This window comes from Ruditapes philippinarum, unplaced genomic scaffold (assembly GCF_026571515.1).
Source record: "Ruditapes philippinarum isolate M1 unplaced genomic scaffold, ASM2657151v2 ctg3615_1_1_1_1, whole genome shotgun sequence".
In the NCBI taxonomy this organism is placed as follows: Eukaryota; Metazoa; Mollusca; class Bivalvia; order Venerida; family Veneridae; genus Ruditapes; species Ruditapes philippinarum.
Genome location: NW_026863180.1, coordinates 63749 through 91185, shown reverse-complemented (window position 1 = coordinate 91185; position 27437 = coordinate 63749). Strand labels below are relative to the sequence as shown.

The 27437-nt window shown below is 34.0% G+C and overlaps 1 protein-coding gene across 3 annotated transcripts; it reads left to right on the top strand.

The window, feature by feature from the left end:
• The first annotated feature begins 886 nt into the window (after positions 1–886).
• LOC132721385 (glycoprotein-N-acetylgalactosamine 3-beta-galactosyltransferase 1-like) lies at positions 887–20236 on the top strand. Of its 3 annotated transcripts, none has more exons than XM_060705679.1 (5): positions 887–1161; positions 14270–14543; positions 15831–15896; positions 17284–17978; positions 19303–20236. In XM_060705679.1, exons 2-5 carry the CDS (start codon positions 14426–14428, stop codon positions 19450–19452), a joined length of 1029 nt encoding a protein of 342 aa, XP_060561662.1. In that variant the 5' UTR covers positions 887–1161; positions 14270–14425; the 3' UTR covers positions 19453–20236. The 3 variants fall into 3 exon arrangements, with proteins under 3 accessions (XP_060561662.1, XP_060561664.1, XP_060561663.1); XM_060705681.1 differs by lacking the exon at positions 887–1161 and adding an exon at positions 8638–8655; XM_060705680.1 differs by lacking the exon at positions 887–1161 and adding an exon at positions 12997–13135.
• Positions 20237–27437: the final 7201 nt, after the last annotated feature.

Genomic DNA, 27437 nt, shown 5'->3' with positions numbered 1-27437 from the left:
GGGAAACAAACGCTATCGTTCATATCAACAAATTGTGGTGTGTGTCATTATATATGGGAAACATTCCCTTATGTTATCTCGCCAACTTTAGTTTTTGCATATTATTATGCTCATTATCAGTATAAACGTTGTTACATTGTTACATTATATCTTAACCGATTTTGCATTACTTGAATATCCTGTACTAGAATACGTTTTAACAAAATCAGAAGATGTTCAAAGTCAACTGTAATGCAGTTGATGTATGTATAACAGACAGTTCATATAAAATTTGAAATATTTTTGTAACAGCAAGAGTTACCTCTCTTTATATTCTTGGCTCCGTCTATTCATTTTCGCCTATTTCCGTGATAAATCCATATATGGAAGTTGTAAAATCGTTTACAAATGTTAATCGCGGTAGTATGTAAAAGGAAAGTGTGGTGTTGTAAACCTGAGTGTGTCAAGTTGATGCAGTTACATTCTCAACGTCATGATGTACAGCATTTAACTTGTTGTGTACGTTCTATCGTTTACATTTCTACATGTCGCTTTGAAGTTATACATTTATAATACAGTTTGCAATTTATCTAAGTTGCATGTTTACAGCTTCCATTTTATCAAATCGAGTTAATCAAAATGCCTAATACCAGTGCAGTATGTAACTCTCGGATCGACAACTAGATTTTTACTAATTTGTTTAGTAGAACCCAAGTATGCATTGTGAAGTCTCAAAGGCTGGACTTTTGGCAAAGAACAGCCTCCATACAAATATTTGAGCCGAGCAACAATATGACATCGCGACAAAACGCCGTTTGACTATGGCAGACCTGCGCAGGAGAATAGCGAGAAATTGACTATAATGGCTTTCCATACATTTTATGATATCACTATATTTAAACAGTGAACTTTTTATCAATACGTAAAATAAAGGGTGAAGATAACGGGTTGAGTTGGTCATTTTAGCCTATGACTATTTCGGATGGAGATATTTACGAACATTTTATATACATGTATATTGTGGACTGTGTTTAAATTAAATTACACTTTATATTCCGGATTTAACTTTTATCATTTATATATATATTTGAAGCACAACATATTCAGAATGTTTCCGCACTGAACAATATTCATAAGAGTGTTTTCATTATGTAGATTGGATTGTGATGTAAAAAAACAAAGGTACGCAGTTTTACTTCTCATAATAGTTTTAATTGTTTTAAAAGGCAAGTTTTAAGTAAAACAAGACAATAGAAGATGACAATCGTAAGCGCGCAGTTATACAAAATATGTTACAGAAACCACTTCACGTACATGTATTAAACTAGTGGTCGCACTGTCTGACCCTTGACCTTAAGTATTTGTCAACACGAGCTTGTATTAATTATGTCAGTGATATTGTTATGAAATTTGAAACTAATCTTTTACTAGAAGAGTATTCTTTTAGAATGGTAAATCTGGACAATATTTCTAAGCTGGTTAAAATGTTTATGTTAACTTTTACTCATTTTTGTTGTAAAACAATTGAGTCATTAACAGTCCAGAATATTGGCACAGCTCAGTTATTTTTAGATTATGATCATACCTCATTCCAAATTTGGAAAGGTCGCGCAGACAAAGGTCGCGCGACACTTAAGGTCGCGCAAAAGGAAAGGTCGCGCAGAATCAGCTTTCCCAGGCATGCTAGTTCCAAATATGGAGAGGTCGCGCAATAAGAGGTCGCGCAGACTAAAAGTACAAGGTTTAAGTTATTTTTAGCCCTTCAGCATCTCAATTGTTGTTAACAAAGCATAATTTGGTCATATCAGATTTTATGAATGGGATTCCTTCCTGCTTTATCTATGTACAGGTTACTTGGTTCAAATGTTGAGCTGTATGTTGTAAAGCTGGAGAGATTATATTTCTGTTGTTTAATGAATTATCAGTCAGTATTAAAAGTTTATAGAAATGTCAATCAGTAGTAAATGTATTGGTCTTATAAGCCATATATAGTACATATATCTTTATTACTGCAAGTATATTTTGCACTATTAAGATGCATTATTGGACAGATAATTATTATCCTATTGAGTGTTCAAACATGTAAATTTATATAACTATTATGTATTTTTGTACTAATGTTTGTATTGTACAACAGTCTGTATACCTGAACCAGTTGCAGGCCATTTTGAACATTGTTAAGGCATTGTCAGCATTTTAAAAGGTCGCGCAACATTCAGGTCGCGCAATGAGTTGTGTGCAAAACTGGAGAGGTCGCGCAATAAGAGGTCGCGCAACAGTCTACTTTTGCACACCACCCTAGCTGCGCAAACAGAAGGGTATATAAGCTGGGAACTTTTCTAGCTGGGTTAGTTTTGGAGTTTTGGAGTTTTTGAGGAGTTTTGGAGTGAGTTGGAGTTGGTTGAGTTGAGTTAGTTAGTAATTGCAGAAATGTATTTGTTGAAGTTGTTAAGGATTTTACTTTGGTTTTGACTGTTGATAGAGAATAAAATGATGCATTATTTTGATTTACTGCAATAAATATAATCCTGCTTTCACTTGGACTTGACTTGTTCATTTTACCAGCATAGAGAAATGGTTTACTTTTAAGCGAAAAAAGTGAATAAACAAAGCTTTTCACAAAAGTGAAATGATTTCGTAACACTGGTGGCAGCGTCGGGATAAAGACTTTAACATGCTTCAGCATAGGGATAAAGACTTTGATTTTTTCTACTTTTGAGTGTAATGGACTTACAAAAAAATGGAAAAGGAATTAGAATCATTGCGTCAGACTGTTTCTTTGTGCTGTTTAGAAATAGGAAATATCTCCAAAGAACTAGTTAGTCATAGTGAAAATCTAACAAGTGCATTTAGTGATTTTTGTAACAAAGTGAATGAAATTTTAGAAAAGAAAAATAATGAAATCAGTGAATTAAAATCATATAATGCAAAATTACGTGCTTCTATGTTAGACGATGACACTCAGGTTTTAGAAGAAAGTCAGTAATATGGGACCTAAGAAATCTGCTAGATCTGCATCAGCATCACGTCTTGAAAATTCAGAACTTACAATGGATTTACGTCAACAACTTTCCAGAAAAATTGATGAAAATGATGATTTACAAGCTAATTTAACTGATGCATTGGCAAATATTGAGAAATTAAATGAAACTGTCAAAATTTTACAAAGTGAAAAAGTTGGATTACAAGAAATTATAGAAAGTGAAAATGAACAATTTCGAAGAGATAAGGAAAATTTGAACAGTCTATATCATACAACTCAGATGAATAGAGACAGACAAATCCAAGTATTGACAAATGAAATTGATGAATTACAAAATATTTTACAATCAAGAGATGTTGAACTTAGTCGCCTGCAGAACATTGCATTACGAGAAAGTAACCAAAGAAATTCTCGGGATTATAATGTTCCACTACCAAACCAGGTTCTTTTTGATGGTAAAACGTCATACACCGCATTCATACGTCAATTTGCTGTGTTGGCTGAAACATGCCAATGGAGTGATAAAGAGAGGGCATTTCGCTTGCTGAATAGTCTGAGGGACGATGCAGCAGAGTTTGTATTCAACCAGGTCAGTCCTGAAACTCAACAATCTTACACACAGCTTGAGCAATGTCTAGCAGCAAGATTTGTAGAAAGACGTTCTACTGCCTCTTATCTGATGGAGCTCGAAAATGTAAAGCTTCACTCAAGGGACAAACTCGTGGAGTATGTTGCAGATATAAAGCGTCTGGTTCGAAAGGGCTACCCCACTGCAGATGATCACACTATTGGTACAATTTGTTTACGGCATTTTATTAGAGGTCTGGGTGACTCCCAGATGGCTTTGGCTATAGGGATGAAGGATCCGACCAGTATCGAAAATGCACGTGAGATTCTGGAGACGTACTATAGTTTGAAGGACGAAACAAAGGCCAACACCAAAGTTCGAATGGTTCGACAAGGGAACAACAATGTTTCTCAAGAGCAGTTTTTGTCTTTCAAGAAAGAAATAGATAAAAAATTTGATGAGATTCTGTCTGTCATTAAAAAGCAAGATATGCAGCCAGAAAAATTCAAAAGAAGGGATTTATCTACTGTTGAGTGTTATAAGTGTCATAATTTAGGTCATTATGCACGTGATTGCACGAGTCAGCAGAGTGATAAAAATAAAGCGGAAAACTAGGTGGGACTAAGGCAGACGGCCTTGCGTTAGTCCAAAATCATAGTGAAAAAGTGATAAAAATTCATTTTAATGATACCTGCAATGGATTATCTTTGTTATTACCTGTGAAATTTGGTGATATCAGTGCAAATTTAGTAGTAGATACTGGAGCAGTTGTTACTATTGTTTCTTCTAATATCTATCATAGTGTGCCTTCTGATATTCGTCCATCATTGGAGAAAATTGATCCAAATTTTAAGCTTGAAGTTGCAAATGAAGGGTATCTCCCTATTTTAGGTAAAACTGTGATGAGTTTTAAAATTCATAAGGATATATTTAAGTTCAATGTGTTTATTGCACCAATTCAAGAAGATGGTCTTTTAGGTCTTGATTTTCTACAAGAAAATAATTTTGTGTTAAGTGCAGAAAATGGTTTGCGTCTAAATGGAAAGAAGTATCCTACGTTGATGGAATCTTCAGTTTTCAAAGTGATGCGTGTCAAAAGTTCAAAGTCAGTCATTGTACCAGCAAATAGTGAAGTGATAATAGAAGGAAGTTGTTCTGGCGGCAAAATTGATACCGAGTTTGGAATTGTTACGCCATTAAAAAAAGGTGATGATAGTGAAAATAGCTTAATTGTTGGCCATACGCTGGTCAACCCTCATTCTAAAAATGGTTGTGTTCCAATTCGTTTAATGAATATTAGCAATGAAAATGTAAAAATTGAAGCTAATACTACTCTTGGATATATTGAGAATGCTGAAAAAGTTAGTTTTTGTGAGAAAAATGAGTGTTTTGTTAATGAAAAGTGTGACTCAAAGCTTCCATCTCATTTAAATGAGCTTTATGAAAATTCAGTGAAAAATCTTAATTATGATCAAAGAGTGAAACTTAAGAATCTTTTGATTAAGCATTCAAATGTGTTTGCAAAGTCACCAAATGATTTCGGTCGTACATCTGTAATAAAGCACAACATCAATACTGGGGCAGCAAAGCCTATTAAGCAACGCCCTAGGCGCCCACCAAAAGCTTTCGCAAATGAAGAAGAGAAAATAATTAAAGATCAGTTAGCGGCCAATGTTATTCAGGAAAGTAATTCTCCTTGGGCGTCACCATTAGTATATGTCAGGAAACGTGATGGAACAACACGACCTTGTGTGGATTATCGTCAGCTTAACAACGTAACAGAAAAAGATGCATACCCCTTACCTAATATTAGTGATTGTTTGGAAAGTTTAGGGGGATCATCATATTTTTCGTGCTTGGATATTTTGTCAGCCTATTATCAGATTGAAGTTGATGAGGCTGATCGCCCAAAGACAGCCTTCACTACAAAATTCGGTTTATTTGAATATTTGGTAATGCCGTTCGGATTATGTAATGCACCGTCAACCTTCCAACGATGTATGGAATTAGTAATGAGAGGTCTTCAGTGGGAAATTTTGCTGATATACCTTGATGATTTGATTATTTTTGGCCGCACATTTGAAGAACATTTAGATAGGCTTGATTCAGTTTTAACGCGTTTGTGTGAGTGTGGAATGAAACTGAAGCCAAGCAAATGTTTTCTGTTAAAAACTGAAGTGTCATTCTTAGGACATGTAGTTAGTAAGGAGGGAATAAGCCCTCAAAAGTCTAAAGTTAGTTGTATTGCAAATTGGGAAAGGCCGTACGATTTAACAACTCTGCGATCCTTTCTTGGTTTTTGTTCATACTACAGGATATATATTCGTGATTTTTCCACAAGAGCTAGGCCATTAAATAGGTTGTTGGAGGCCGGACAACCATTCGAATGGTCTGATGAATGTCAGAAAAGTTTTGACGATTTACGCAGTGCCTTGACTGGTGATGAAGTCATGGCATTCCCTCAAGATGATGGATTATTCATACTTGATTGTGATGCGTCGAATTTCGGTATAGATGGAGTTTTGTCACAAATGCAGTTTAGTGAAAAACTTGGACAGTGTATCGAGAAGCCAATAGCATATGCGAGCAAAAGCTTGAATAAGGCTCAAAGACGCTATTGTGTAACACGTCGGGAACTGTTGGCAGTTGTTACATTTGTTACTATGTTTAAACAGTATTTGTTAGGACGTTCGTTCTTAGTGAGAAGTGATCATTCTTCATTAAGATGGATTATGTCCTTCAAAGAACCAGAAAATCAGATGGCTAGATGGCTTGAAGTGCTATCACAATATGACTTTAAGCTAGAGCATCGCAAGGGAACTAAGCATGCAAATGCTGACTTTTTGTCGAGGATTCCGTGTGACCCTTGTTCGTGTACTTGTTATAGTGGTCACTCTATTCTAAGTGAGCTTCCGTGTGGAGGTTGTAAAGAATGTGTGAAAAAGCATGAACAGTGGTCGGAACTTGCAGATTTTGATGATGTGGTTCCACTGGTGTCTAAGAAAGTCAAGCGAGTCAGAGGAAAAGGTGTTCCTGCCGACTTAATTAGGGACTGTTCTGCATCAGTGCTGAATTTTCTGTTTGTTTTTGCGTTGTATCTGGGAGCGTTTCTCAGGCAAATTGAACAGAAATTTCGTGGTTGTGAGAAATTTGTTTCTGTGAGAAGACTTAGGGCAACGGAGAAGAAACGTGCGCCTAAGTCTGGTGCTGCGGATAACATTGATTTAAGTGATGCCACCAAAGAGAAGGATATGGCACAGACATCACATGCAGGAGGTCTGTACCCAAATGGTGACATTTCTTCTGAAAAAGTGTATAAGTTCTCAAATTGGGTAGGTTCGTATACCACAACTGAACTTATAAAAATACAGAAAAAAAAACAACAGGCAATTAGTGACTTTCTAAAATGTCTCACTGAACTTAACAAAAGTGTGTTGGAGATTGTGAATTAAATTGAAGAGACAGGGAAAACTGTTATGGGATTTTATCTAATTGAACAGTAGAATACTTATGTTTTATATTTCATAAAAATCCATTATGCTTATTTGTTAATTTGTTTAGTTTTGCTTATGTTAATCTGCATAATATCATATAACACTTAGTAGTTTTTCACATGTATTGTTTAGTAACACTTAGTAGTTTTTCACATGTATTGTTTAGTACCAATATTATTCTTTTATTTTTATTTCAATTTCACTTAACAAGAGTTTTCAAGGTTTGCTTCAAATTTAAAAACTTAACATATGTAAATTAATTGGTTTTGCTTCCGGAGTAAGCAAAGTCCAAAGGTGGGAGAGTGTTATGAAATTTGAAACTAATCTTTTACTAGAAGAGTATTCTTTTAGGATGGTAAATCTGGACAATATTTCTAAGCTGGTTAAAATGTTTATGTTAACTTTTACTCATTTTTGTTGTAAAACAATTGAGTCATTAACAGTCCAGAATATTGGCACAGCTCAGTTATTTTTAGATTATGAGCATACCTCATTCCAAATTTGGAAAGGTCGCGCAGACAAAGGTCGCGCGACACTTAAGGTCGCGCAATAGGAAAGGTCGCGCAGAATCAGCTTTCCCAGGCATGCTAGTTCCAAATATGGAGAGGTCGCGCAATAAGAGGTCGCGCAGACTAAAAGTACAAGGTTTAAGTTATTTTTAGCCCTTCAGCATCTTCAATTGTTGTTAACAAAGCATAATTTGGTCATATCAGATTTTATGAATGGGATTCCTTCCTGCTTTATCTATGTACAGGTTACTTGGTTCAAATGTTGAGCTGTATGTTGTAAAGCTGGAGAGATTATATTTCTGTTGTTTAATGAATTATCAGTCAGTATTATAAGTTTATAGAAATGTCAATCAGTAGTAAATGTATTGGTCTTATAAGCCATATATAGTACATATATCTTTATTACTGCAAGTATATTTTGCACTATTAAGATGCATTATTGGACAGATAATTATTATCCTATTGAGTGTTCAAACATGTAAATTTATATAACTATTATGTATTTTTGTACTAATGTTTGTATTGTACAACAGTCTGTATACCTGAACCAGTTGCAGGCCATTTTGAACATTGTTAAGGCATTGTCAGCATTTTAAAAGGTCGCGCAACATTCAGGTCGCGCAATGAGTTGTGTGCAAAACTGGAGAGGTCGCGCAATAAGAGGTCGCGCAACAGTCTACTTTTGCACACCACCCTAGCTGCGCAAACAGAAGGGTATATAAGCTGGGAACTTTTCTAGCTGGGTTAGTTTTGGGAAGTTTTGGAGTTTTTGAGGAGTTTTGGAGTGAGTTGGAGTTGGTTGAGTTGAGTTAGTTAGTAATTGCAGAAATGTATTTGTTGAAGTTGTTAAGGATTTTACTTTGGTTTTGACTGTTGATAGAGAATAAAATGATGCATTATTTTGATTTACTGCAATAAATATAATCCTGCTTTCACTTGGACTTGACTTGTTCATTTTACCAGCATAGAGAAATGGTTTACTTTTAAGCGAAAAAAGTGAATAAAAACAAAGCTTTTCACAAAAGTGAAATGATTTTCGTAACAATATAATGAAATAACAATTAAGTATTTGACATAAAGCGATATGCAATTTACTTGGATGTAAACTAATGCGCCAACAAGGTAGGTGTTTTTATTGATGAAGGAATAAAGGCTATGCATGTTGCTGCTGAGTTATACATGGAATTCTGTTTACACATTTAATTGACAGCAAGATATTATAATGTAGGTCAGATTACAAGTCCATGTACATGTATTTTGTGAAATTCTGAATAAGATTAAAATGAGAACAGGACAATTCTCAATTCTTTATTAAGATATTATTTTTTGAATTGAAAACGGTATTTTAAGGCTTGGGTGATATCAGATTGCTATAGGGTTTGGGAAGAAATCATGGGTCAAAGTTGTTTGTTAGGCAAGGCAACAGACACAGATGAATTTTAAACTTTTATCTTAGGTTAGTTTGGATGGTGAATATTTGTTTATAATGTACATTATTGTTGTGTCTGTTACGATGGTGAAGGGGGTGGGGGTTCATGAAATTGGTTTTGTATTTTCCTAAATTGAAATAGTGATGAATTTTTGTCTCTCGGGGTTAAATTGTTGTTGGTTTATTCACATGTAAACGACTCCAGGTGCCCCACCCCTTTTATGCCATTCTACACTACGTTCATTAATGTACATGGTGACAAAATAACCTGAAATATACAGCTAACACTTCAATAAATTTTATGTTAAAGCACACCTATTCATTAAGATTTGTATTTAAATAGCTTTACTTATGATAGTGTCAACCACTTAATGTGCAGAAATTTATGTTATCGTAGGATTTCTCAAAATGTTCTCTACTTTAAATAATGCTCAACTTAAAACTATTTACTTATCACATTAGAAAAGCGGAACATACGACATTGTGGTTTGTGTATGTAACTATGTATTCTATTGAACGGTCATAACATATTATATGTTGTAATGATGTCATAGTTTGTCTCAATTTTTAATCCGCTATACTATTAATAATTCATTACAGACTAAATTAAATGTTTCCAAGATGATAACACATGCTATATATGTGCTTCATAGCTGATTATCATAACACTTACAACAAATGTTTCCTTGTTAGTTACAATTACACATACGGTGTCATGCTGCTTTAAAGATATTTTTCTATTATTCAATGATGTAGAGACACTGCAGAGACTTAATGAATATAGATTTCCCGGGTTTATTTAAGTAAGTCTGACTTTAGTTCCATATGTATATAGTACAAATGTAATTGTATCATAGTTTGGGGACCTTTCTGTTGAAAAAGTGTCAGAGTTAAATCGTATACATATACATGCACAGTGCGGTAACTGGAGTGCAGGTATCAGTTACCCGCACTCCAGATCATGCCCGTTGATTGGCTCATTTTTGGTGGGGAATTTACATATTGTGACGGAAGAAAGGGAAAACGACAGAAATATCATATTCAGATGCTCGATCATTGGTTACTTTTTCCCGGGGTTTAAAATTGTGACAACAGGGAACGTGTTTTTATGTTTGACTATGATACAAAAGAGAAAGAACACCAAAAACACTCGGCAATCTGATTTATACTCGGGGGCTACGCCCCCTCGTACAAATCAGATAGCCTCGTGTTTCGGTGCTCTTTCTATTACTTATCACTACGGATAAGACTGACAAAAGTTTGTTTAAGGATATTCTATCATTATATTGAAATAATTATGTGTCAAGATATCGTGATTCAGCTTGTTATGATTATCGTTATTTATGATTTGTACACTTGACAATGCCACAGTTAGACACATCATTCCAGTCATTGCAGTCGTTGTCTCATAAAATCATCACTGTTTATTATATTGATTTGATCACCCACAATTATATTAATATTATGAACCCTTGAATTTTATAGAACACCATAAACACCTAGATGTAACAGGAACGAGTCATGGCACGAACTGTACAATATCGAACATTTTAGGTTTTATAAAAATGTTGAATAAATAAATTCCAGTACGCTTTGCCATACCCTATTAAATAGAGTACAAAAATTAGAGTCTTATTCGCTGAATTGAACAACATTAATTGGGGTGCAAAAAATAAAAAAACAACTTCTAAGGTGTCTTATGTAAATTAGCCAAAGTGGAACCCCTGTTCGAGATTACAAACAACACTTTGACCGTCCGGAAGGAGAACAGCACAGAACAGATGCAATACCTGTGCTCTCTGTTGTCGACCTTTTTTGGCAAGCCATCTGTTTTGGAAAAGCTGTTCCGGTTAGGTGGTTTCCTGCTTACATTTGTTAGTGCATGATTGAACGGGAAACCAGCTGCAATCGTGCCAATCGCAACTTTTCGGCCCTTTCCGTCACTCTTTGGTTTAATGATAATAGCCGATGTAGTTCCGATTGCAATCGTGACAATTCGGGCGAGTCCGTCATACTGCGGAATCAGACGAAGTAATTTTACGGAAATCTAAGCTATTTTAGTTACTTCGGTAATCCCAGTTTGTTTATATAAATAGGATTTCTATTTTTACTTGATTTATCGGTTTAAACCGTAATAAATTATAAACGAAATTGTTCCGTTTCAATTCTTTTTCAAGACGCAAAAGTTAGTTTCATTATAATTGTTTTTGTCTGTATTAGTTTTATACAATAGAGAATGGTTACTGTAGTCCTGCTTACCAAGTCACACAGAGTATTAGTTCATGATCGAGTTATATTTAGATCTAATGAACGCAGTTCAACGTCTTGGTGAGGTAATCTAAAAATAGCCCATGCATATCATTAACCTTACCACGTGCTGATCTACAAATAGAGCATCGTATCTGTGGTCGACATGCTTATTAATTGGTACCACGTAACGAAGTATTTTAGTGCATTTACTTGTCCATAAAGATGCTATATAAATGAAATTAGCAACTGCCAAAACGAATGATTTCTCTGCGAAAAAAGTGGAAATGAAATGTGCACACTTGTTTCCCTTCAGTATGATAGATAGATCTCCACGTTAGTATTTTTACGATTGATTATTTTCTTTATTAGTTTTATACAATAGAGAATAGATTTCAAATCGTTTTGACAAAAAATATTCGTTTTTACAAAAAAAAAAACAACTAAATAAACCATTTTTGATATACAAATACCGTAATTCAAAAAAATTGTGATAATAAATTGAAACAAAAAAAACAAAACAATTTTTAAGGGTTGGGTTGAAGGCCAACTGTGCAAGCCTTTCCTTTTAAAAGGAAACTTTATTTTGAGATTTTGACCAAACACTTAATGACCAACTCATTGATGCCTAAACAGTAGTAGTTATCCGCTCGCTGATGCCAGCGATTTCAATAAGTTTTAAAGTAAATATATATCGTGATATTAATAAAATTAAGTCAGAACTGACATCAGACAGACACACAAACATAGCAAGAACAAATAGATGCTCAAACAAGGTTAAAAGTATCTCAGAATAAACTTTAACAAATAGATAAATAGAGAGATGGACGGACAGTCGGACACACAGACAGGAAGACAACCATGTGGACAAAAAGAGATACTTAAAGTTAACACACGGACGGACAGACAGACACATTGATGAAGAGAAGTTCTTATTACTACTGTAAATATGTTTTCGTCATGCGATTGTTTAAGCAAAAAATCTACTAACTGATAAAGAATAATAATTATATTGAATTCTCCATCAGATACTCCGAATACAGTTTCGCATCAAATCCAGGATTAGGTTTCGGTGGAAAACGTCGAATACAGATCCTCGAATGAATTACAAATATATGTATATTAGATAATCAGACACTTTAAAGGAAATTGGACTACCATTGACACAATTTTCAGAAGAATTTTAAATATTGATAAAAGCAACAGCTATGTATCATTTGGATATTCTTATAAAATATTTCTTGGAAAAAATGTTGATTAAGTTGAGAGTGATTACTTTATCGAGCTGATACATACATAAGGTGAAAAATAATATTTTGTTCTAGAGCATGTTATTATGTGCTATAAATATAGGTAATGTCGGATCATGTTACAAATATCCATGTATATGTATAATTCTTTCATATTTTTTTGTTATGTCTGATGCTAAATTTTTTTCAACATCATGCTTAATTGTATATACACACATTCCATTATAGACCAATTTACTTTAACAAAGTTTAAAAGAAACACTTACGACCTTGACATGTGTCTATCATAACTATCATAACAATTATTTTGTTCTTATCAGTACAATTAATTCGCATATTTTTCATAATAAGACAACATTAAAGTGACGATAAAACATTAGTCATATGACAATTTAATTGTCGTCTGCTTACAATTTACAAGTGTCCACTTAATTGTGTATAACAGAAAACACATAAACGTGTACATGGTTGATAAAACATAATAACAAGTTAAACATTAAGTATTTTATCTATAATTAGGCATTGGGTGGGCCTGGGAACATATTTGAACTTTTATCTGGTGAAATTTATTTATAATTCGTACGTTTGTTAATAGGATACAAATATTAAAAACTTTTGATATCATTTAACGGTGAAATATAAAACAACAGAAATAATGACACTGGTATTTACAAATGTAATTATTTATTTTCTTTTATATTTCTTTGTGTTATTGTTTTTGTGAGTTCTAAGTAATGTATGTATTTGTGATTATCCAAAAACAAAGTTCGAGAACAAAACAAGCTATAGCCCTATGCAATTTATTAATACTACAGACATAGTGTTTAACTTTTGATATTTATTTTGTTATTTATGAATAGCAAATGAGCATAACTTTCGGATGTTTTACACGAAACTAAACATGTGTTAGCTTTGTGTGAATTTGGCAACGAGCCCACAGTAGAGGTTAGGGATGAGGTTTGTAATATAAAATGTTGATGCTTATGTTTCGTAACGTACTATTGACTAAGGTTTAGAATACTGTTTTTTTTTCCAAAAATACGCAATGTTTACCCATAAGACTTAGCATTAGCCCGATCAATATTCTTAGGTTATTTTAAATCGGTTGTGACCGCTTTTGCCACCATATATATAGCCAGGCCAACTTGCATACCCGTCCAGTTTGGTCAGGTATTATACTGCAAGTTGGTAGCATAGATTTATAATTTTTAAATCCTAAAACTCGGAATGAACTGTTTCAAATTTAAAACAGCGCAGATCTATTAGATAAACTCGGTAGATTAAAAGAACAAAATGTCCGGCCTCAAATTATAGAATCTAAGGAAAATAACAAAATGTAAAGAATTAAATACAATGAAACTTTTCGCAAAGCGGATATAAAATTTACTTTAACGTTTAACAATTTATGCAGTAAATAAAAAAATAGAATAAAAAAGAAATCAATTCCCACACGCATAGACAATGAAAAGTCATTTTACACGGTAACAATTCTAATTGGCCAGTTTTGCATAAATGTACTTTATTCAATGATTCAGTCTGAGTAGATAACTTCCAGTTGAAATTTCTCGGGCGGAATAGTTTATTTGATACTGCACGGAGTAATTATGACTTGTTTGAATAGAATAAATGAAAGTCCGTAACATGAAGTGTTTCCGACATGATTGTATTCTAATCAAAATATTGCAGTTTCCTGTATTGTAACCCCCTAATTGTGCGTATTTAAGTTTATACCGTCGAACGACGTACATGTATTTGTCTGTTTTATAACAACATTGTATGCTGTCTTTGTTTTTATTTGAAACATTCGTAGGTGATGAAGAACATAGACCCTGTACGGATAACAGATCAACAATAAGGAAATAACGACTAACAGTCAACCGACATTGTCGTCTAGTGTTGGATATTCAGCGTGATGTGAGCTAGAACTGACAATTTACGGAATAGGACCGATCTCCGGTTTGACAGGATGACGGAATCTGGTGTGTCGTTAGGGAGGTGCCATGTACATAAGAGAACGGTCATATGTGTTTTTTTCGCGCTTATTGTTTTATTGATATTTGCGACATATGGACAAATAGGGAATGGTAAATATTTGCACAAAAAGCTTCATATTATATTATAGATTCTTGCTTAGTTCTTTAAAGAATTTACAATTTATCTCCGTATTCTTCATTTTTGGTTCAGCAGTATTATTGTCTTTTTTAAACTAGATACCCTATATTCATCAATGATCTAGCTGATCAATTATGGTGTATTTCCTCACAAAAGGGAATATATCAGTGACATCCTGGCTTCTCAAATCTATGTCCATAACACGTGCGCATGCGTTCAAGGTTAGCCATAAGAAATCAGTACAAGACTTGGCCATATGCTTTTCTAGTGATGATTTTAATTTTAACGAATTCGGAGAATAATTCCAATAAGAAGGTATTGTTTGGCAATAAAATCTTCTAGCAAGTCATGTGAAGATAATGCTCGCACACCTTTATTAAGGGCACATTATGAAAATATATTTTTACTTCTTAGAAAGGGAAAATGAATTTTATAACGTTTAAATAATGGTTATAGAGAAAATTTGAAGCCTGTTACTTGAAGAAAGTAGCGTTGAATGTGAATTAACTAACTTACCATATAAGGAGCTAAATGAAAACTAAGTAATATTTTGATTTCAATACAATATATAAAATCACAATAACTGTACTAATTGCCAAACGGCAACAGAAGAAAAAGATGGTTCAGATAATTAGTCAATGAGTAACTTTTTGAAAACTATGTAAGTACAGAAAAAAAACTTTTGAAAAATAAAATAAAAGCATATCTTGGGCATAATGGGCCTTTAAAGGGTCAATGTCGCAAATCTTATTTCAGAGAAATTGTTGTCATAACTTTGCTTTACATAGTTTTTTAAAAGAAGGCATTTGAAATTGTACTAAGGATATGTACATGATGTAGTCTGTTAAAAACATACTAATCTCAAAATTGAAATTAGAATGAATTGACAATTGCTACACAGTTTCTTTCTAAATATAAAGTAAACATGTTTTGACTTCATGACTTCATGTTTTGTTAAAAAATTCTACACTAGGTGGTTACAATATGAATATTTAGTGTCATTAAAAATAAGAAAAGACCTACTTTAATTGACGTGTAGTAGGGAACGCAGCTTCACATACATAGTTTATTTATTCTTTTTATTCAAATTAATAGACATATTCAGTAAGAATTTCATAGAATTCAATACATTTCTGTGACTGAAATATTTTAATCAAGGAGTAAAATAGTATAATATAATTATTATATCTTTAAAAATAATTTTTTAAGTATGTCAAATATATGAGATAACAATTTATATGGTTTTGCTTTCCTGATAGGACGACAGCTACACAGACCTAATATGGAGAATATACAGTGGCCACCGAGTCCTAACAACCTAGCAGGTAAATTCGTAATTTAACTTTCAGAATTTGTCTTTTTCAAAATCTTACTTGTACCTTTTTCGTGTTTCACTAACAAAGAAAAAAGTTCTGAAAATATTTTACTGCTGGGTTAGATGCCTTTCTTAGAAGTTGTAGGGTATACAATAAGATCAACGCATTTTTCTCCTTTATTCTGTAATATATAATTTATTTCTGTAATATATAGTTTAACAAGTGAGTTATGAGTGAAATGCAATGAGTGATGTACTGTGAGTGATATATAATAACTGATAAACAGTGAGGGATATACTGTGAGTAATATACAGTGAAGGATATACTATGAGTGATATACAGTGAGTGATATGCTGTGAGTGATATACAGTGAGTGATATACTGTGAGTGATATACAGTGAGGGATATCCTGTGAGTGATAAACAGTGAGGGATATACTGTGAGTGATATACAGTAGGGGATATACTGTGAGCGATATACAGTGAGGGATATACTGTGAGTGATATACAGTGAGTGATAAACTGTGCGTGATATACAGTGGGGGATATACTGTGAGTGATATACAGTAAGAGATATACTGTGAATGATATACAGTAAGAGATATACTGTGAGTGATATACAGTGAGTGATGTACAATAACTGATATACAGTGAAGGATATACTGTGAGTGATATACAGTGAAGGATATACTGTGAGTGATATACAGTGAGAGATATACTGTGAGTGATATACAGTGAATGATGTACAATAACCGATATACAGTGAATGATATACTGTGAGTGATATGCAGTGAAGGATATACTGTGAGTGATATACAGTGAGGGATATACTGTGAGTGATATACAGTGAAGGATATACTGTAAGTGATATACAGTGAAGGATATACTGTGAGTGATATACAGTGAGAGATATACTATGAGTGATATACAGTGAGATATATACTGTGAGTGATAAACAGTGAGTACTATACTGTGAGTGATAAACAGTGAGTGATATACTGTGAGTAATATACTGGGAGAGATAAACAGTGAGTGATATACTGTGAGTTATATGCAATAGTGATGGCAGCGAATGATAGAATGCGTGATATTCAGTAAGTGATATGCAGTGAGATACTGTTAGTCTATAGATATACAGTAAGTGATATTCTGTAAGTGATATACAATAAGTGATATACTGTGAGTGATATGATTTGAGTGATATACATTTTTGATTTGATCAGTATGTGACAGGCAACTCGCGCTTTCTTATCACTCAGTATGTAGGTGTCCAATTGAAATCGGTTATGTTTGGTCCCAGAATATACATGTATTTTTCTGCACTCAGATCTGTTATTGAGTACCGCAATCAGTGTGGAGTTAAGTTAAAATACGTAATATTGCTGTCTTGTTTTCAGAATCAGAACCAATCTTGAGCGAACAAAGACAAATTGTTGAGGCCGTAAAGAAAGTGCGAATTCTTTGTTTAATACTTACTATGGAAAAAGACATAAATACCAAGGTGGCGGCCGTAAACAGCACGTGGGCGACTCGATGTGATAAACATTTCTATGTGATAAACTCACGTCAGAAGCGACATGATTTTCTGAACATTGATGTTCCTGACACTCGACGTACTTTGGTACACAAAATGAGGAAAGCTTACGAAGAAATCTATAAAAATTATAGAAACGATTTTGATTTCCTGCTCAAAGCAGATGATGACACGTATGTGATAGTTGAAAACTTAAAATACCTTGTGTGGCATCATGACGCTGATAAACCGGGTTATCTAGGCTTTCATTTCAATAAATTCTTAAAAAGTGGTTATATGAGCGGAGGTGCTGGTTACGTCATCAGTAATCGTGGACTACGTCAGTTAGTTGAACGGGGATACCAAAATGGCGTTTGTGAGATTGTTCCCCGGAAAGATGACCCAGAAAACTCAGAGGATATTGAAACCGGAAGGTGCTTGGAGTTAGCAGGGGTTCCAGTCTGGTCGTCACTGGACGTGCAAGGCAGAGAGACGTTTCATGCATATCCGTTAGAGCAACATCTGTTTGGAAATTTACCACAGTTCATGTTTAGCTGGGCGAAACATCCCTTAAAAAAGGTAAGAATTTTGTTTGATTTACAAACCAAACCACAACACTCGTTTTACCTAAAATGTTAAGTATTAAGAAATGGCAAACTTTACCTTCATTATAGATGCACATGTAAATTGATTTATGAATCTCATTTTTATTATGAACACACACACATACCTGACAAATCGGAAAGACACTTGTAAACATGCAGTGGATGTGATGTAATTTATACGCTGTTTATAAAAATGTTTTAAACATGTTAAGTAGATGCAAATGATTATGGTTTGAATAATTAAGATACAGAATGTCCACGAAAGTTGATAAATCATCAATGGAATATAGCAGAAATGTATGGAACGCCTTTACTGCCTCATTTTACATTTCGTATTTTTATTATTGGTATTATCCATTATATGTTTATGTGTCTAGTTTATTCTATTATGTGCATACTTATCAATCAGCTATCATTTTAATCCGAACATGACGTATATGATTATTTTATCTTGACGATGTGAGCTGTTAAGTAACAACATTGATAAAATAAGATCGCTTGTTAGATAGGACTGTCAACTTATATCCTCCTCAGTTAAACGACACGGATGTAAACATCTTCAGATTACTTTCGTTTATTAGTAACAATCATTCACTGAATCTTGTAGTATCACGTTCAGTACACAAATACATGTATGTAGCTATACTTAGTTTTATAATTTCATTACCACACTAGGGCAGCTTTACAATTTCTAAATTAAATCTTGCTTTTTCTATATCTATGTAACGAATTTGATCTGCTGTAATAGGATAATTTGATGAATGAATTATTTTTGCTTTTCTCTTTCGTGCTTTATTTCAAACATGTGCGAGCACCAGAATAGACCCTAGGGTATCCAATTACTAGCTGGATAGGCTCTCATACATCACAAAATCCAAAGTCTCGAACCTACAATGGTGATGGGCCAGTGTTATTTAGGGAACAAACTTAACCACCCGGTCACGGTTTGCCCAAATATGTCAAATATTAAAATGAAATAAAAAGATGAACGAAAGTTTCATTAAGCCTCGTCATACTTCCAGTGTTCAAACTTACCCGGTTTTGTACCAGGAGGTCCACTAAGGGAGAGCATCAGATTTTAAAGCCAGGCAGAGGAAGCTCTCGGGCGACCCTCGGGCGAGTCGAAATATTTCACACGACAGTTGATCTCTGACTTTGAATAATAAAATTCTTTTCATACTTCATTATGATTTCTTCCTTATAATTTCGTTTTAAGTGCACAAGGTGATCAAGTGGGGTTCCTTTAATTTGGTTAATCAATATGCAGACTGATCTATTCATATATTCTTCTCTTTCAGGGTAAAGAATGTTGTTCGAGGTATACAATATCATTTCACTATGTGAAACCGGATGCCATTTACTATCTTCACCACGTGCTGTACGAGACAACCGTGTTCGGGTTAGCCGAGAGTCAACATAGAAATGAACCTGTGTTCAATACGTCATGATGTCATTTGAAGTTGTTTAGCAGACCTTTAAAATCTCACTTTTGTGTATTTAATGGTTCCACTCTTCATTTTGAGATTACGTTTTGCTCTCTCAGGAATTTAGCAGATGTGAAATTCTGAACGTGGCCAGTTAAACAAACCAACGCAAGATAATAATTTTTATAACATTTTTATAAAGCTACAAAATTAATGTGCCGGTTCGGAACACAATTCAAAAAGAACATTAGCAGTTTTTTTTCAAGTAGTGATTAGCGTCAACAGACGTTAAATAGTGAAATAGTGGCATTGACGTCATCGTCACCGTTATTTTTGAAGAATCACTGATACGCGTCATAAGTAGCCAATCATTGTTCTGTTAAGTCATATGCGTCATATACGTCTCAAACTTTTTTGTGTGAATCATCGATGAGCGATGAGTTTGTAGTAACGTGGCAAAGCGTAATACAAGTCCCGCTGGCCGAACCTGACGCCACCTAAAAACTTCAGATATTCACAAACACGGCTACGGATGGCGATAAGTACGCGAGAAGACGTCAATCTGTTAAAATACTTGAATAATTCCAAACCGGCTTAGGTATTGATATTGTGCCAAAAAGTGCATTTTTTTCCATAAACGAAATAATTCACGTTTACAATATCCATTCTTATAACGATTTGGTTTTATATTGATAATAAGAGATTAATTTTGTATGTTTTTCAATAACTAATAAAATACACGTTATTGTTACATGTTAAATTTGCCATATTTTTAGATATTCTATGCTCGTCCTTAAGTAAAATATTTAATTACAGAATACATATGAGCCGCGCCATGACAAAACCAACATAGTGTGTTTGCGACCAGCATGGATCCAGACCAGCTTGCGCATCCGCGCAGTCTGATCAGGATCCATGCTGTTCGCTTACAAATCCTATTAAAAGTAGAGAAACAGATAGCGAACAGCATGGATCCTGATCAGACTGCGTGGATGCGCAAGCTGGTCTGGATCCATGCTGGTCGCAAACCCATTATGTTGGTTTTGTCGTGACGCGGCTCATATGTTTAACGGTTATAACAGTTGAAGTAAAGATGGTATTTTCTTTGTATATTCATATTGAAACTGTGCAACAATTATCAATATTTTTTTTCAAATTTGAGCATAGTATATTTTTGAAATAATATACATGTAATATCGAACTTAACTTGTAATTCTCGAAAGGTCTTTTGTTTTGCTCCGATAATAATGCGTACCTGAAATATTCACTGTACAGACGAACAATCTTTTACATCTGAAATGTTGTCTTGTCAATATCATATTGTCCATGTGACATTAAACAATATTATTATTTTTCTTAATTCGTATTTATGTCTTTATATTACACAAGTTCGTGTTTTCTCTTTTCTTCTTTTCCAAAGATTGACTTACTGGCAATTGAGCGATATTGATGATCATAAAAGTTATGAACTGCATAAAGTATAAAAAAGATTATCCCACTCTTTTTTTTATAAATTGAACATTACTGATATTTTCGAAGAATATTTGTGGGTCAAGGGGTTATTGAACACTCGGTTGACTTTCTTTTCAAAATTGAAAACAAATATGACAAAATGTAAAATTATTTTAATTATATCTTACCACTCGCCATGTACTATTATTATTTGATAAATAAATGTACGGGTTATCGTTCAAATGCTTGACACTTGACATCATATGACTTTTTTTCTCAGTGAAGACTTTTGAATTAAAACGTTATTCTTTTGTGGATTAAATTATACATTTAATATTTAATATTTGTCTTAAATTTGAAATTCGATCTTTTTCGACACATTCGCCTATTGATTATAATCTCAGACTCTCAGTACTGGGGTAAGATCCCGGGCATGCACTGTAACACCGCACTTTGGGGTCAAACGCACTTTGGGGTCGAACCCCAAAGTGCGTTACGCACTTTGGGGTCGGACCCCATAGTGCGTTACGCACTTTGGGGTCCAATTTCGACCCCAAAGTGCGTTAAACAGGTACATATGCATTTTTCAACATCAAGCAAACGACCGCACTTTGGGGTCAGAGAAAATTTATGTTCATTATGTTTTAAATAATATAGTGTAGTCAAAGCCAATGGTAAACAAAAATCAAGGTATTAATTAGACCTGAATCAATAGGGATTTAAATGGTCTTGATTAGTAAGTGAAGAACTTTCACAAAATAAATCACCAAAAAAAGAATTTGTATAAATGCAGCACTGTAGGAGCACATTTGTCTCGAAGCACATTTGTCTCACGAAGTGTGACCGATGTGTTCGTAAACATTCTTATTTGCGACAAATTGGAAATGAGACAGATGTGTACGACACACAATAGGAAGGACACTCGAAGCACATTTGTCTCACATTTTTTCCATAAAATTCTTAAAAGGTGATAATTATGTCCATCTGTATACCGGCTACCAGCCATTTTCTGTGTTTTCTGTATATATCATACCGTTTTTAGGTCACTTTCGGTCAGTCAAAAACTTCCTGCCTCTGCATAGGAGTCATATATTAAATTAAAGAATATCCCTGTTCTGCATGTCACAATGAAAATTTCTACAAGTGCAGCATCCAGAAACACATTTGCAGCAAGTCTATTCTTATCGTTATCAAGTGATACGTTTATTGTCAATGCGTAAAGTTTTATAGAGGATTTATGGCACTAGAAATATTCTTAGCAAAAACAAGGTAGTATCTACGGTGGCATGAAGGGGACACGAAAGCGCACACGATAGCTTTTCCGTGGCCTTGCGATACTATTACGTGCGCACGCACATATGTATCGCGCATTTGGACCCTGACCGGGATTTTTGCATGAATATTTCGACGCCCCGTGTAGTCGAGCATACAGCGGTTAAGGACAAGTGGTTTTTTGAAATCACTCGGCCACGAAGGCCCTTAAATGATCTATAGAGAAAATAAGAAGACCATTACACACGTATTTCGTTTTCATCAGAAATATATGTATACAAATCGTCATTTTCCAAGAACTGCGGCTTTCAGATTCGCAGTTGAAAAGCACTTACAACATGCATGAGTGCCTAAAATAATCCGGGTAATGCCATAATTATGGAATATCGGGCCACTCAGAATGGGCGAGACGCATTCCGATGAGACACAAAGCGAGGCACGATATTGTAACAGGAGATCTCCCAATGTCGAAGTATCCCGTACCAAAAGATTTCAGAAATTAATAAATTTTTACTTCTTTAGATAGGGCAAGTATGAATTTATTAATATTCAAAAAATGATTTTTGAGGAAGTTAGATGCTTGTAACCCAAAGAAATTTGCAATAAATGTGAAATAATGCGTCATTAAGCAGCAAAATGTTTACAATGTACATGTAGTACTTTGACTTCAATACAAAATTCTAAATCACTTCAACTGTACAAACTGCAAAAAAAGCAGCAGATGAAAAATGCTTCAGGTAATTAGCCAATGGGTAACTTTTTGGAGCTTTAAAAGTATACCAAAAAAAAAAGCTTTTGAGGAATACAAATATGTAAAAGCATTTTTCGGGCATAATGGGCCTTTAAATGATTTTATGTAGATTATAAAGGGAATACTACTTAGCGGTTTATGACCTGGAATCAATTTCTTGCCTCGCGTCGACGAACGGGATGCGAAGCGAGACGCGAGATTTCGCGAGACGCGAGATTTCGGCGAGTTGCGAAACGAGTCACGATATTGTTTCATTCAATATAAACCGATTACGGTGTTCTGTTTGGACATAGGTATCATTTTTGTCTCCCTGAACAGCTTTGCACATTGGTACAAGGTGAAATTGAGATGGTACGATGATTTAAACACGATGGTGAAATCACGATAATGCGATGACACGATAGAGAAAATAATATCGCGTTTTCATCATATCGTACCATCGTATTTTCCCCATCGTAACATCATCTTTCGCCATGGTACAATCACGTTTTCATCATCGAGCCTTCGTTGTTTCACCATCGTACAATCGTTGTTTCACCATCGTACAATCGTTGTTTCAAGTTCGTACAATTGTGTTTTCACCATCGCATCATCGCGTCATCAACGTACCATCGTGCCATCGCGCTGTCACTATTGTACCATCGTGAATGGGATTTAGTATGTTTCAGTGTACGCCTTCAGGTTAAGCCAATCATTTTCTTGAATTAGAGATATTATAATTAATTGTTTACTCTAGGTTTTCATAAAAAAGCATAAGCAAACCTATTGATGATTACACTTGAGGTAAAACGGCGAACCTCGATTCTAAAAAAAAATTTCTGCCGTGGGGAAATATGTGATAAATAATTCATAAAAAATGACATAAGACAAATGTGCTTTATAAACATATGAGACAAATGTGCTTTCTTGTCCCTTAAAAAACTTGATCGGAGCACATTTGTCACACAAATAAGTTTTTTGGGGTAGACATTTGAGGTCCCATTTATCTCATGTGGGACAAATGCGACCGCATCGGTCTTACGTAAGACAAATGTGCTCCGAGACAAATGTGCTCCTACACAGCACGCCTCCAGATTCACGCTAATTTTCATGAAAATTTTAAAAATTTATTTGAATGTATAATATTGTGGAATAACCAAAAGGAAGCAATTTGCACATTATCAATGGCACTTATAACTTACGTAAATTACCAAAAAGTTGTCAAAATATGCATAAATAGCCCTTAATGCGTTAGTAACGCAGTAGGAATATAGTTGTAAATATTGAAAACTCAGTCATTGACCGCACATAACATGTAAAATATTACTTGAATCTTGAATCATTTTACATTTCCTATAATCGTAGTACATATTTCTCAAGTTTGATTTTATTGAAATATTTTGACTCATCTGGAGGCATGCAGCTTTAAGCTTAAAATATGTTTTTCTAAAATTTTCCATTTATTTTAAAAGAATGTACACCTTTCATTAACTCCATTGTTTTTAGCTAAATGCATCATTTTCCCATTTGTTATTTACACATTTTACAGAAATATGATAGTCTTTGCATAGACAAAGGCATAAATTATGGGTAATCTTAGTAAGACATTTCAGTAAAAAAAATGCCTGATAATATGTTAAAATAGCCATTCATTTAGCTAAATGTGACACATTAGAAACTTGACTAGGTGAAGATGCGGCTTTAAGTAGTAGTCCGTACAGGCAGTCAAAAAATATCAACTATTTAAGTAGTCGCACATTAAGAGCGAGCTTCAGAATAATGTAAAATTCTCACTGGGGGTGTAGAGGGGATTGTGGGGTATCGATCTCCCCGAGGTTTAAAAATAACATTTTAAAGGTCCATTATGCTTTTATTTGTTTTTCTTCAGCTTTTTTATTTTGATGTTCTTTTATATTATCAAAAAAATACACATTGGCCAATTACCTGAACCATCTTTTTCATCTGTTGCTTTTTGACAATAATGAGTACAGTACTGTTATAGTGATAAGTTGTTTACATGTTTTATATGGAAGTCAAATACTACATTGTTTTGACTACTTTTATGACAAATAATTTCACATTTATCGCTACTTTATTCAGGTAACAAGCATCTTACATTTCTCTGATACCATTATTTTAACATTATAAAATTCATCTTTCTAAAGAAGTATGTAAGATTTTCCCATTAAAAAAAGCATCTGGCGAACGGTTGTTACGGAGGGGGGGAAAAATATTAACTGCATTTTATTTCATTCTTTACATATTTAAAATGGAGCTCAACATGGCACCAAAAGGTATCAAGTAAATGACTGACAGATCGGGATATTTTTCGCAGCATCTTTAAACTTTAGGAATACACGATTTCTGTACTAAAATATTTTGAACGGTGGCAAAAATGACATTTGCAACTTTTTTTTGTTTTTGATACTTTTTTTTTTCGTACATATTTTTTGTTGTTTTTTTTGTTTGTCATACATTTTTTGTTAGTTTTGAATACATACTTTTTTTTAGTTTTGGCATACATATTCTTTTAAAGTTTTGCATACATATTCTTTTTAAGTTGTGCCATACATATTTTATTTTAGTTTTGCATACATATTTTATTTGAGTTTTTGGTACATATTTTATTTTTGTTTTGTTTTTTACTTTTTTTTCGTACATAATTTTACATGACGCCATTTGCAAAGTAGAGGTTTGGATAATTACGCCATTTGTAAAACACCATTTTCAAAACACTTCGCCATCTGTAAATTACAGTACCCCATTTGCAAACGCCATTTGCAAATACCAACATTTTCATTTTGGAGGTTATCAAAAAGATAATAACACATTTTAGTATACATATATATACAGAGACATAGATATTATCTATGTCTCTGATATATACATGTACATGTATATACATGTATATATATATTTTTTTCTAAATCAGTGGAATATAAGAAACTATTTAGATCTTTTATTTTGCATTATTGTAATACACCAGTCATTGTAACCACCTCCCTTGCCCCGGGGGAGTGCGGGTTAAAAAAGAATCGTGTGATTGTCTGTGCTGTTCCGGTGCATAAGCAGGAATGTTATTATCTGAATAATCCCCCGCAGGGCGAAGATTTTACCAGTGGTCGGCTTGGTTTAAAGTCAATGCCCCTCCCCCCCGCTATACTCAGGGGGTGGGGTTGAGTGGTGCATATTCATTCACCAATCAACAGCAATTTCCAAATAGACACTAATATAATAGTAGATAATTATTTAAAAAATACACTAATTATATTAAATACATATGATTTAAAAAATGGGCCGAAAAAGGTCGGTCGAAACCAGACTTGCGCGGCCAAAAACGACTGGGCCGATTCCAAAAAATGGGCCGAAATATGACCAAACTACAGTGCTAGTTTTATACTCAACTATGGGCTGTTATGAGATGTGAAGGCTGTTTTGATTGGCTAAAATATGTACGAAAAAACCAAAATAAAAAATGTACGAAAAACTTTAATAAAATATGAATGCAAAGCTCAAAAAAAAAAAATATGAATGCAAAACTGAAAAAAAATATGTATGCAAAACTTAAATAAAAATATGTATGCAAAACTTAAATAAAAATAAATGCAAATGTCACTTTTATGCCACCGTAATTTTGTTATATGAACAATTTATTATTATTATTGGATATTTTAAGTGGTAAAATTAATGAAACTTTTATCATTTAAGCATCATCAAAGTATTGACCGCCATCTTGAACTCCACCTCAAATATTTCAATGTCGAAGATCGAAAATAAGTCAGTTCTCAGTATTTAAGCAGAACTCAGATTACACCTTTAGACCTCTGGAACCCAAAGTGCGTTGATATGTAGCATATTAACGCACTTTGGGGTCAATTTCTCGATTTTGACCCCAAAGTGCGTTTGACCCCAAAGTGCGGTGCGAAGTTTTACGCACTTTGGGGTCGGACCCCAAAGTGCGTTTGACCCCAAAGTGCGGTGTTACAATGCACAATCTTCAGTTTACTAAAATTTTATAAAACATACTCGGAGTAATGAAATAGTTTTCTGAAAGTCAAAATTTTAAAAGTTTACATAAGGGTTACTTTAGTTTCAACAAAAACGTCTGAAAAAAAAATGCATCGTTTTGATCGGTGCTTAAAATGGATCGGTAAAATGGATCGTAAAATGGCTCGTCTAATATTGAAAGAGATAAATCACACGAGGTGGATCATTAACCCTTTTTCTTGCCTTTTATTATCTTGTTATTATCTAATCTTACTGAATTGACAGCACAAAGTATGCTATTTAATTGCATGACCTCGCATTTTATACACTTAAAAGGGAGGGGATTTGGCTTGCATGCATGTCTAATACTGAATGTATTTTCTTTTGTGTTACTGTCGTCTGCTTAAGTGATAACGGACCATTTACATATTGGCTTGATGCAGATTTTTAAAAAAAACTGACTTTACAAAGATTTTTTTTTAATTTTCGAAACCTGGATAAAGTATAATTATATCGTTCAAAAAGAGCCATAATTGTGTCAAAGTCCATGCTAGAGTTATGGTCCTTG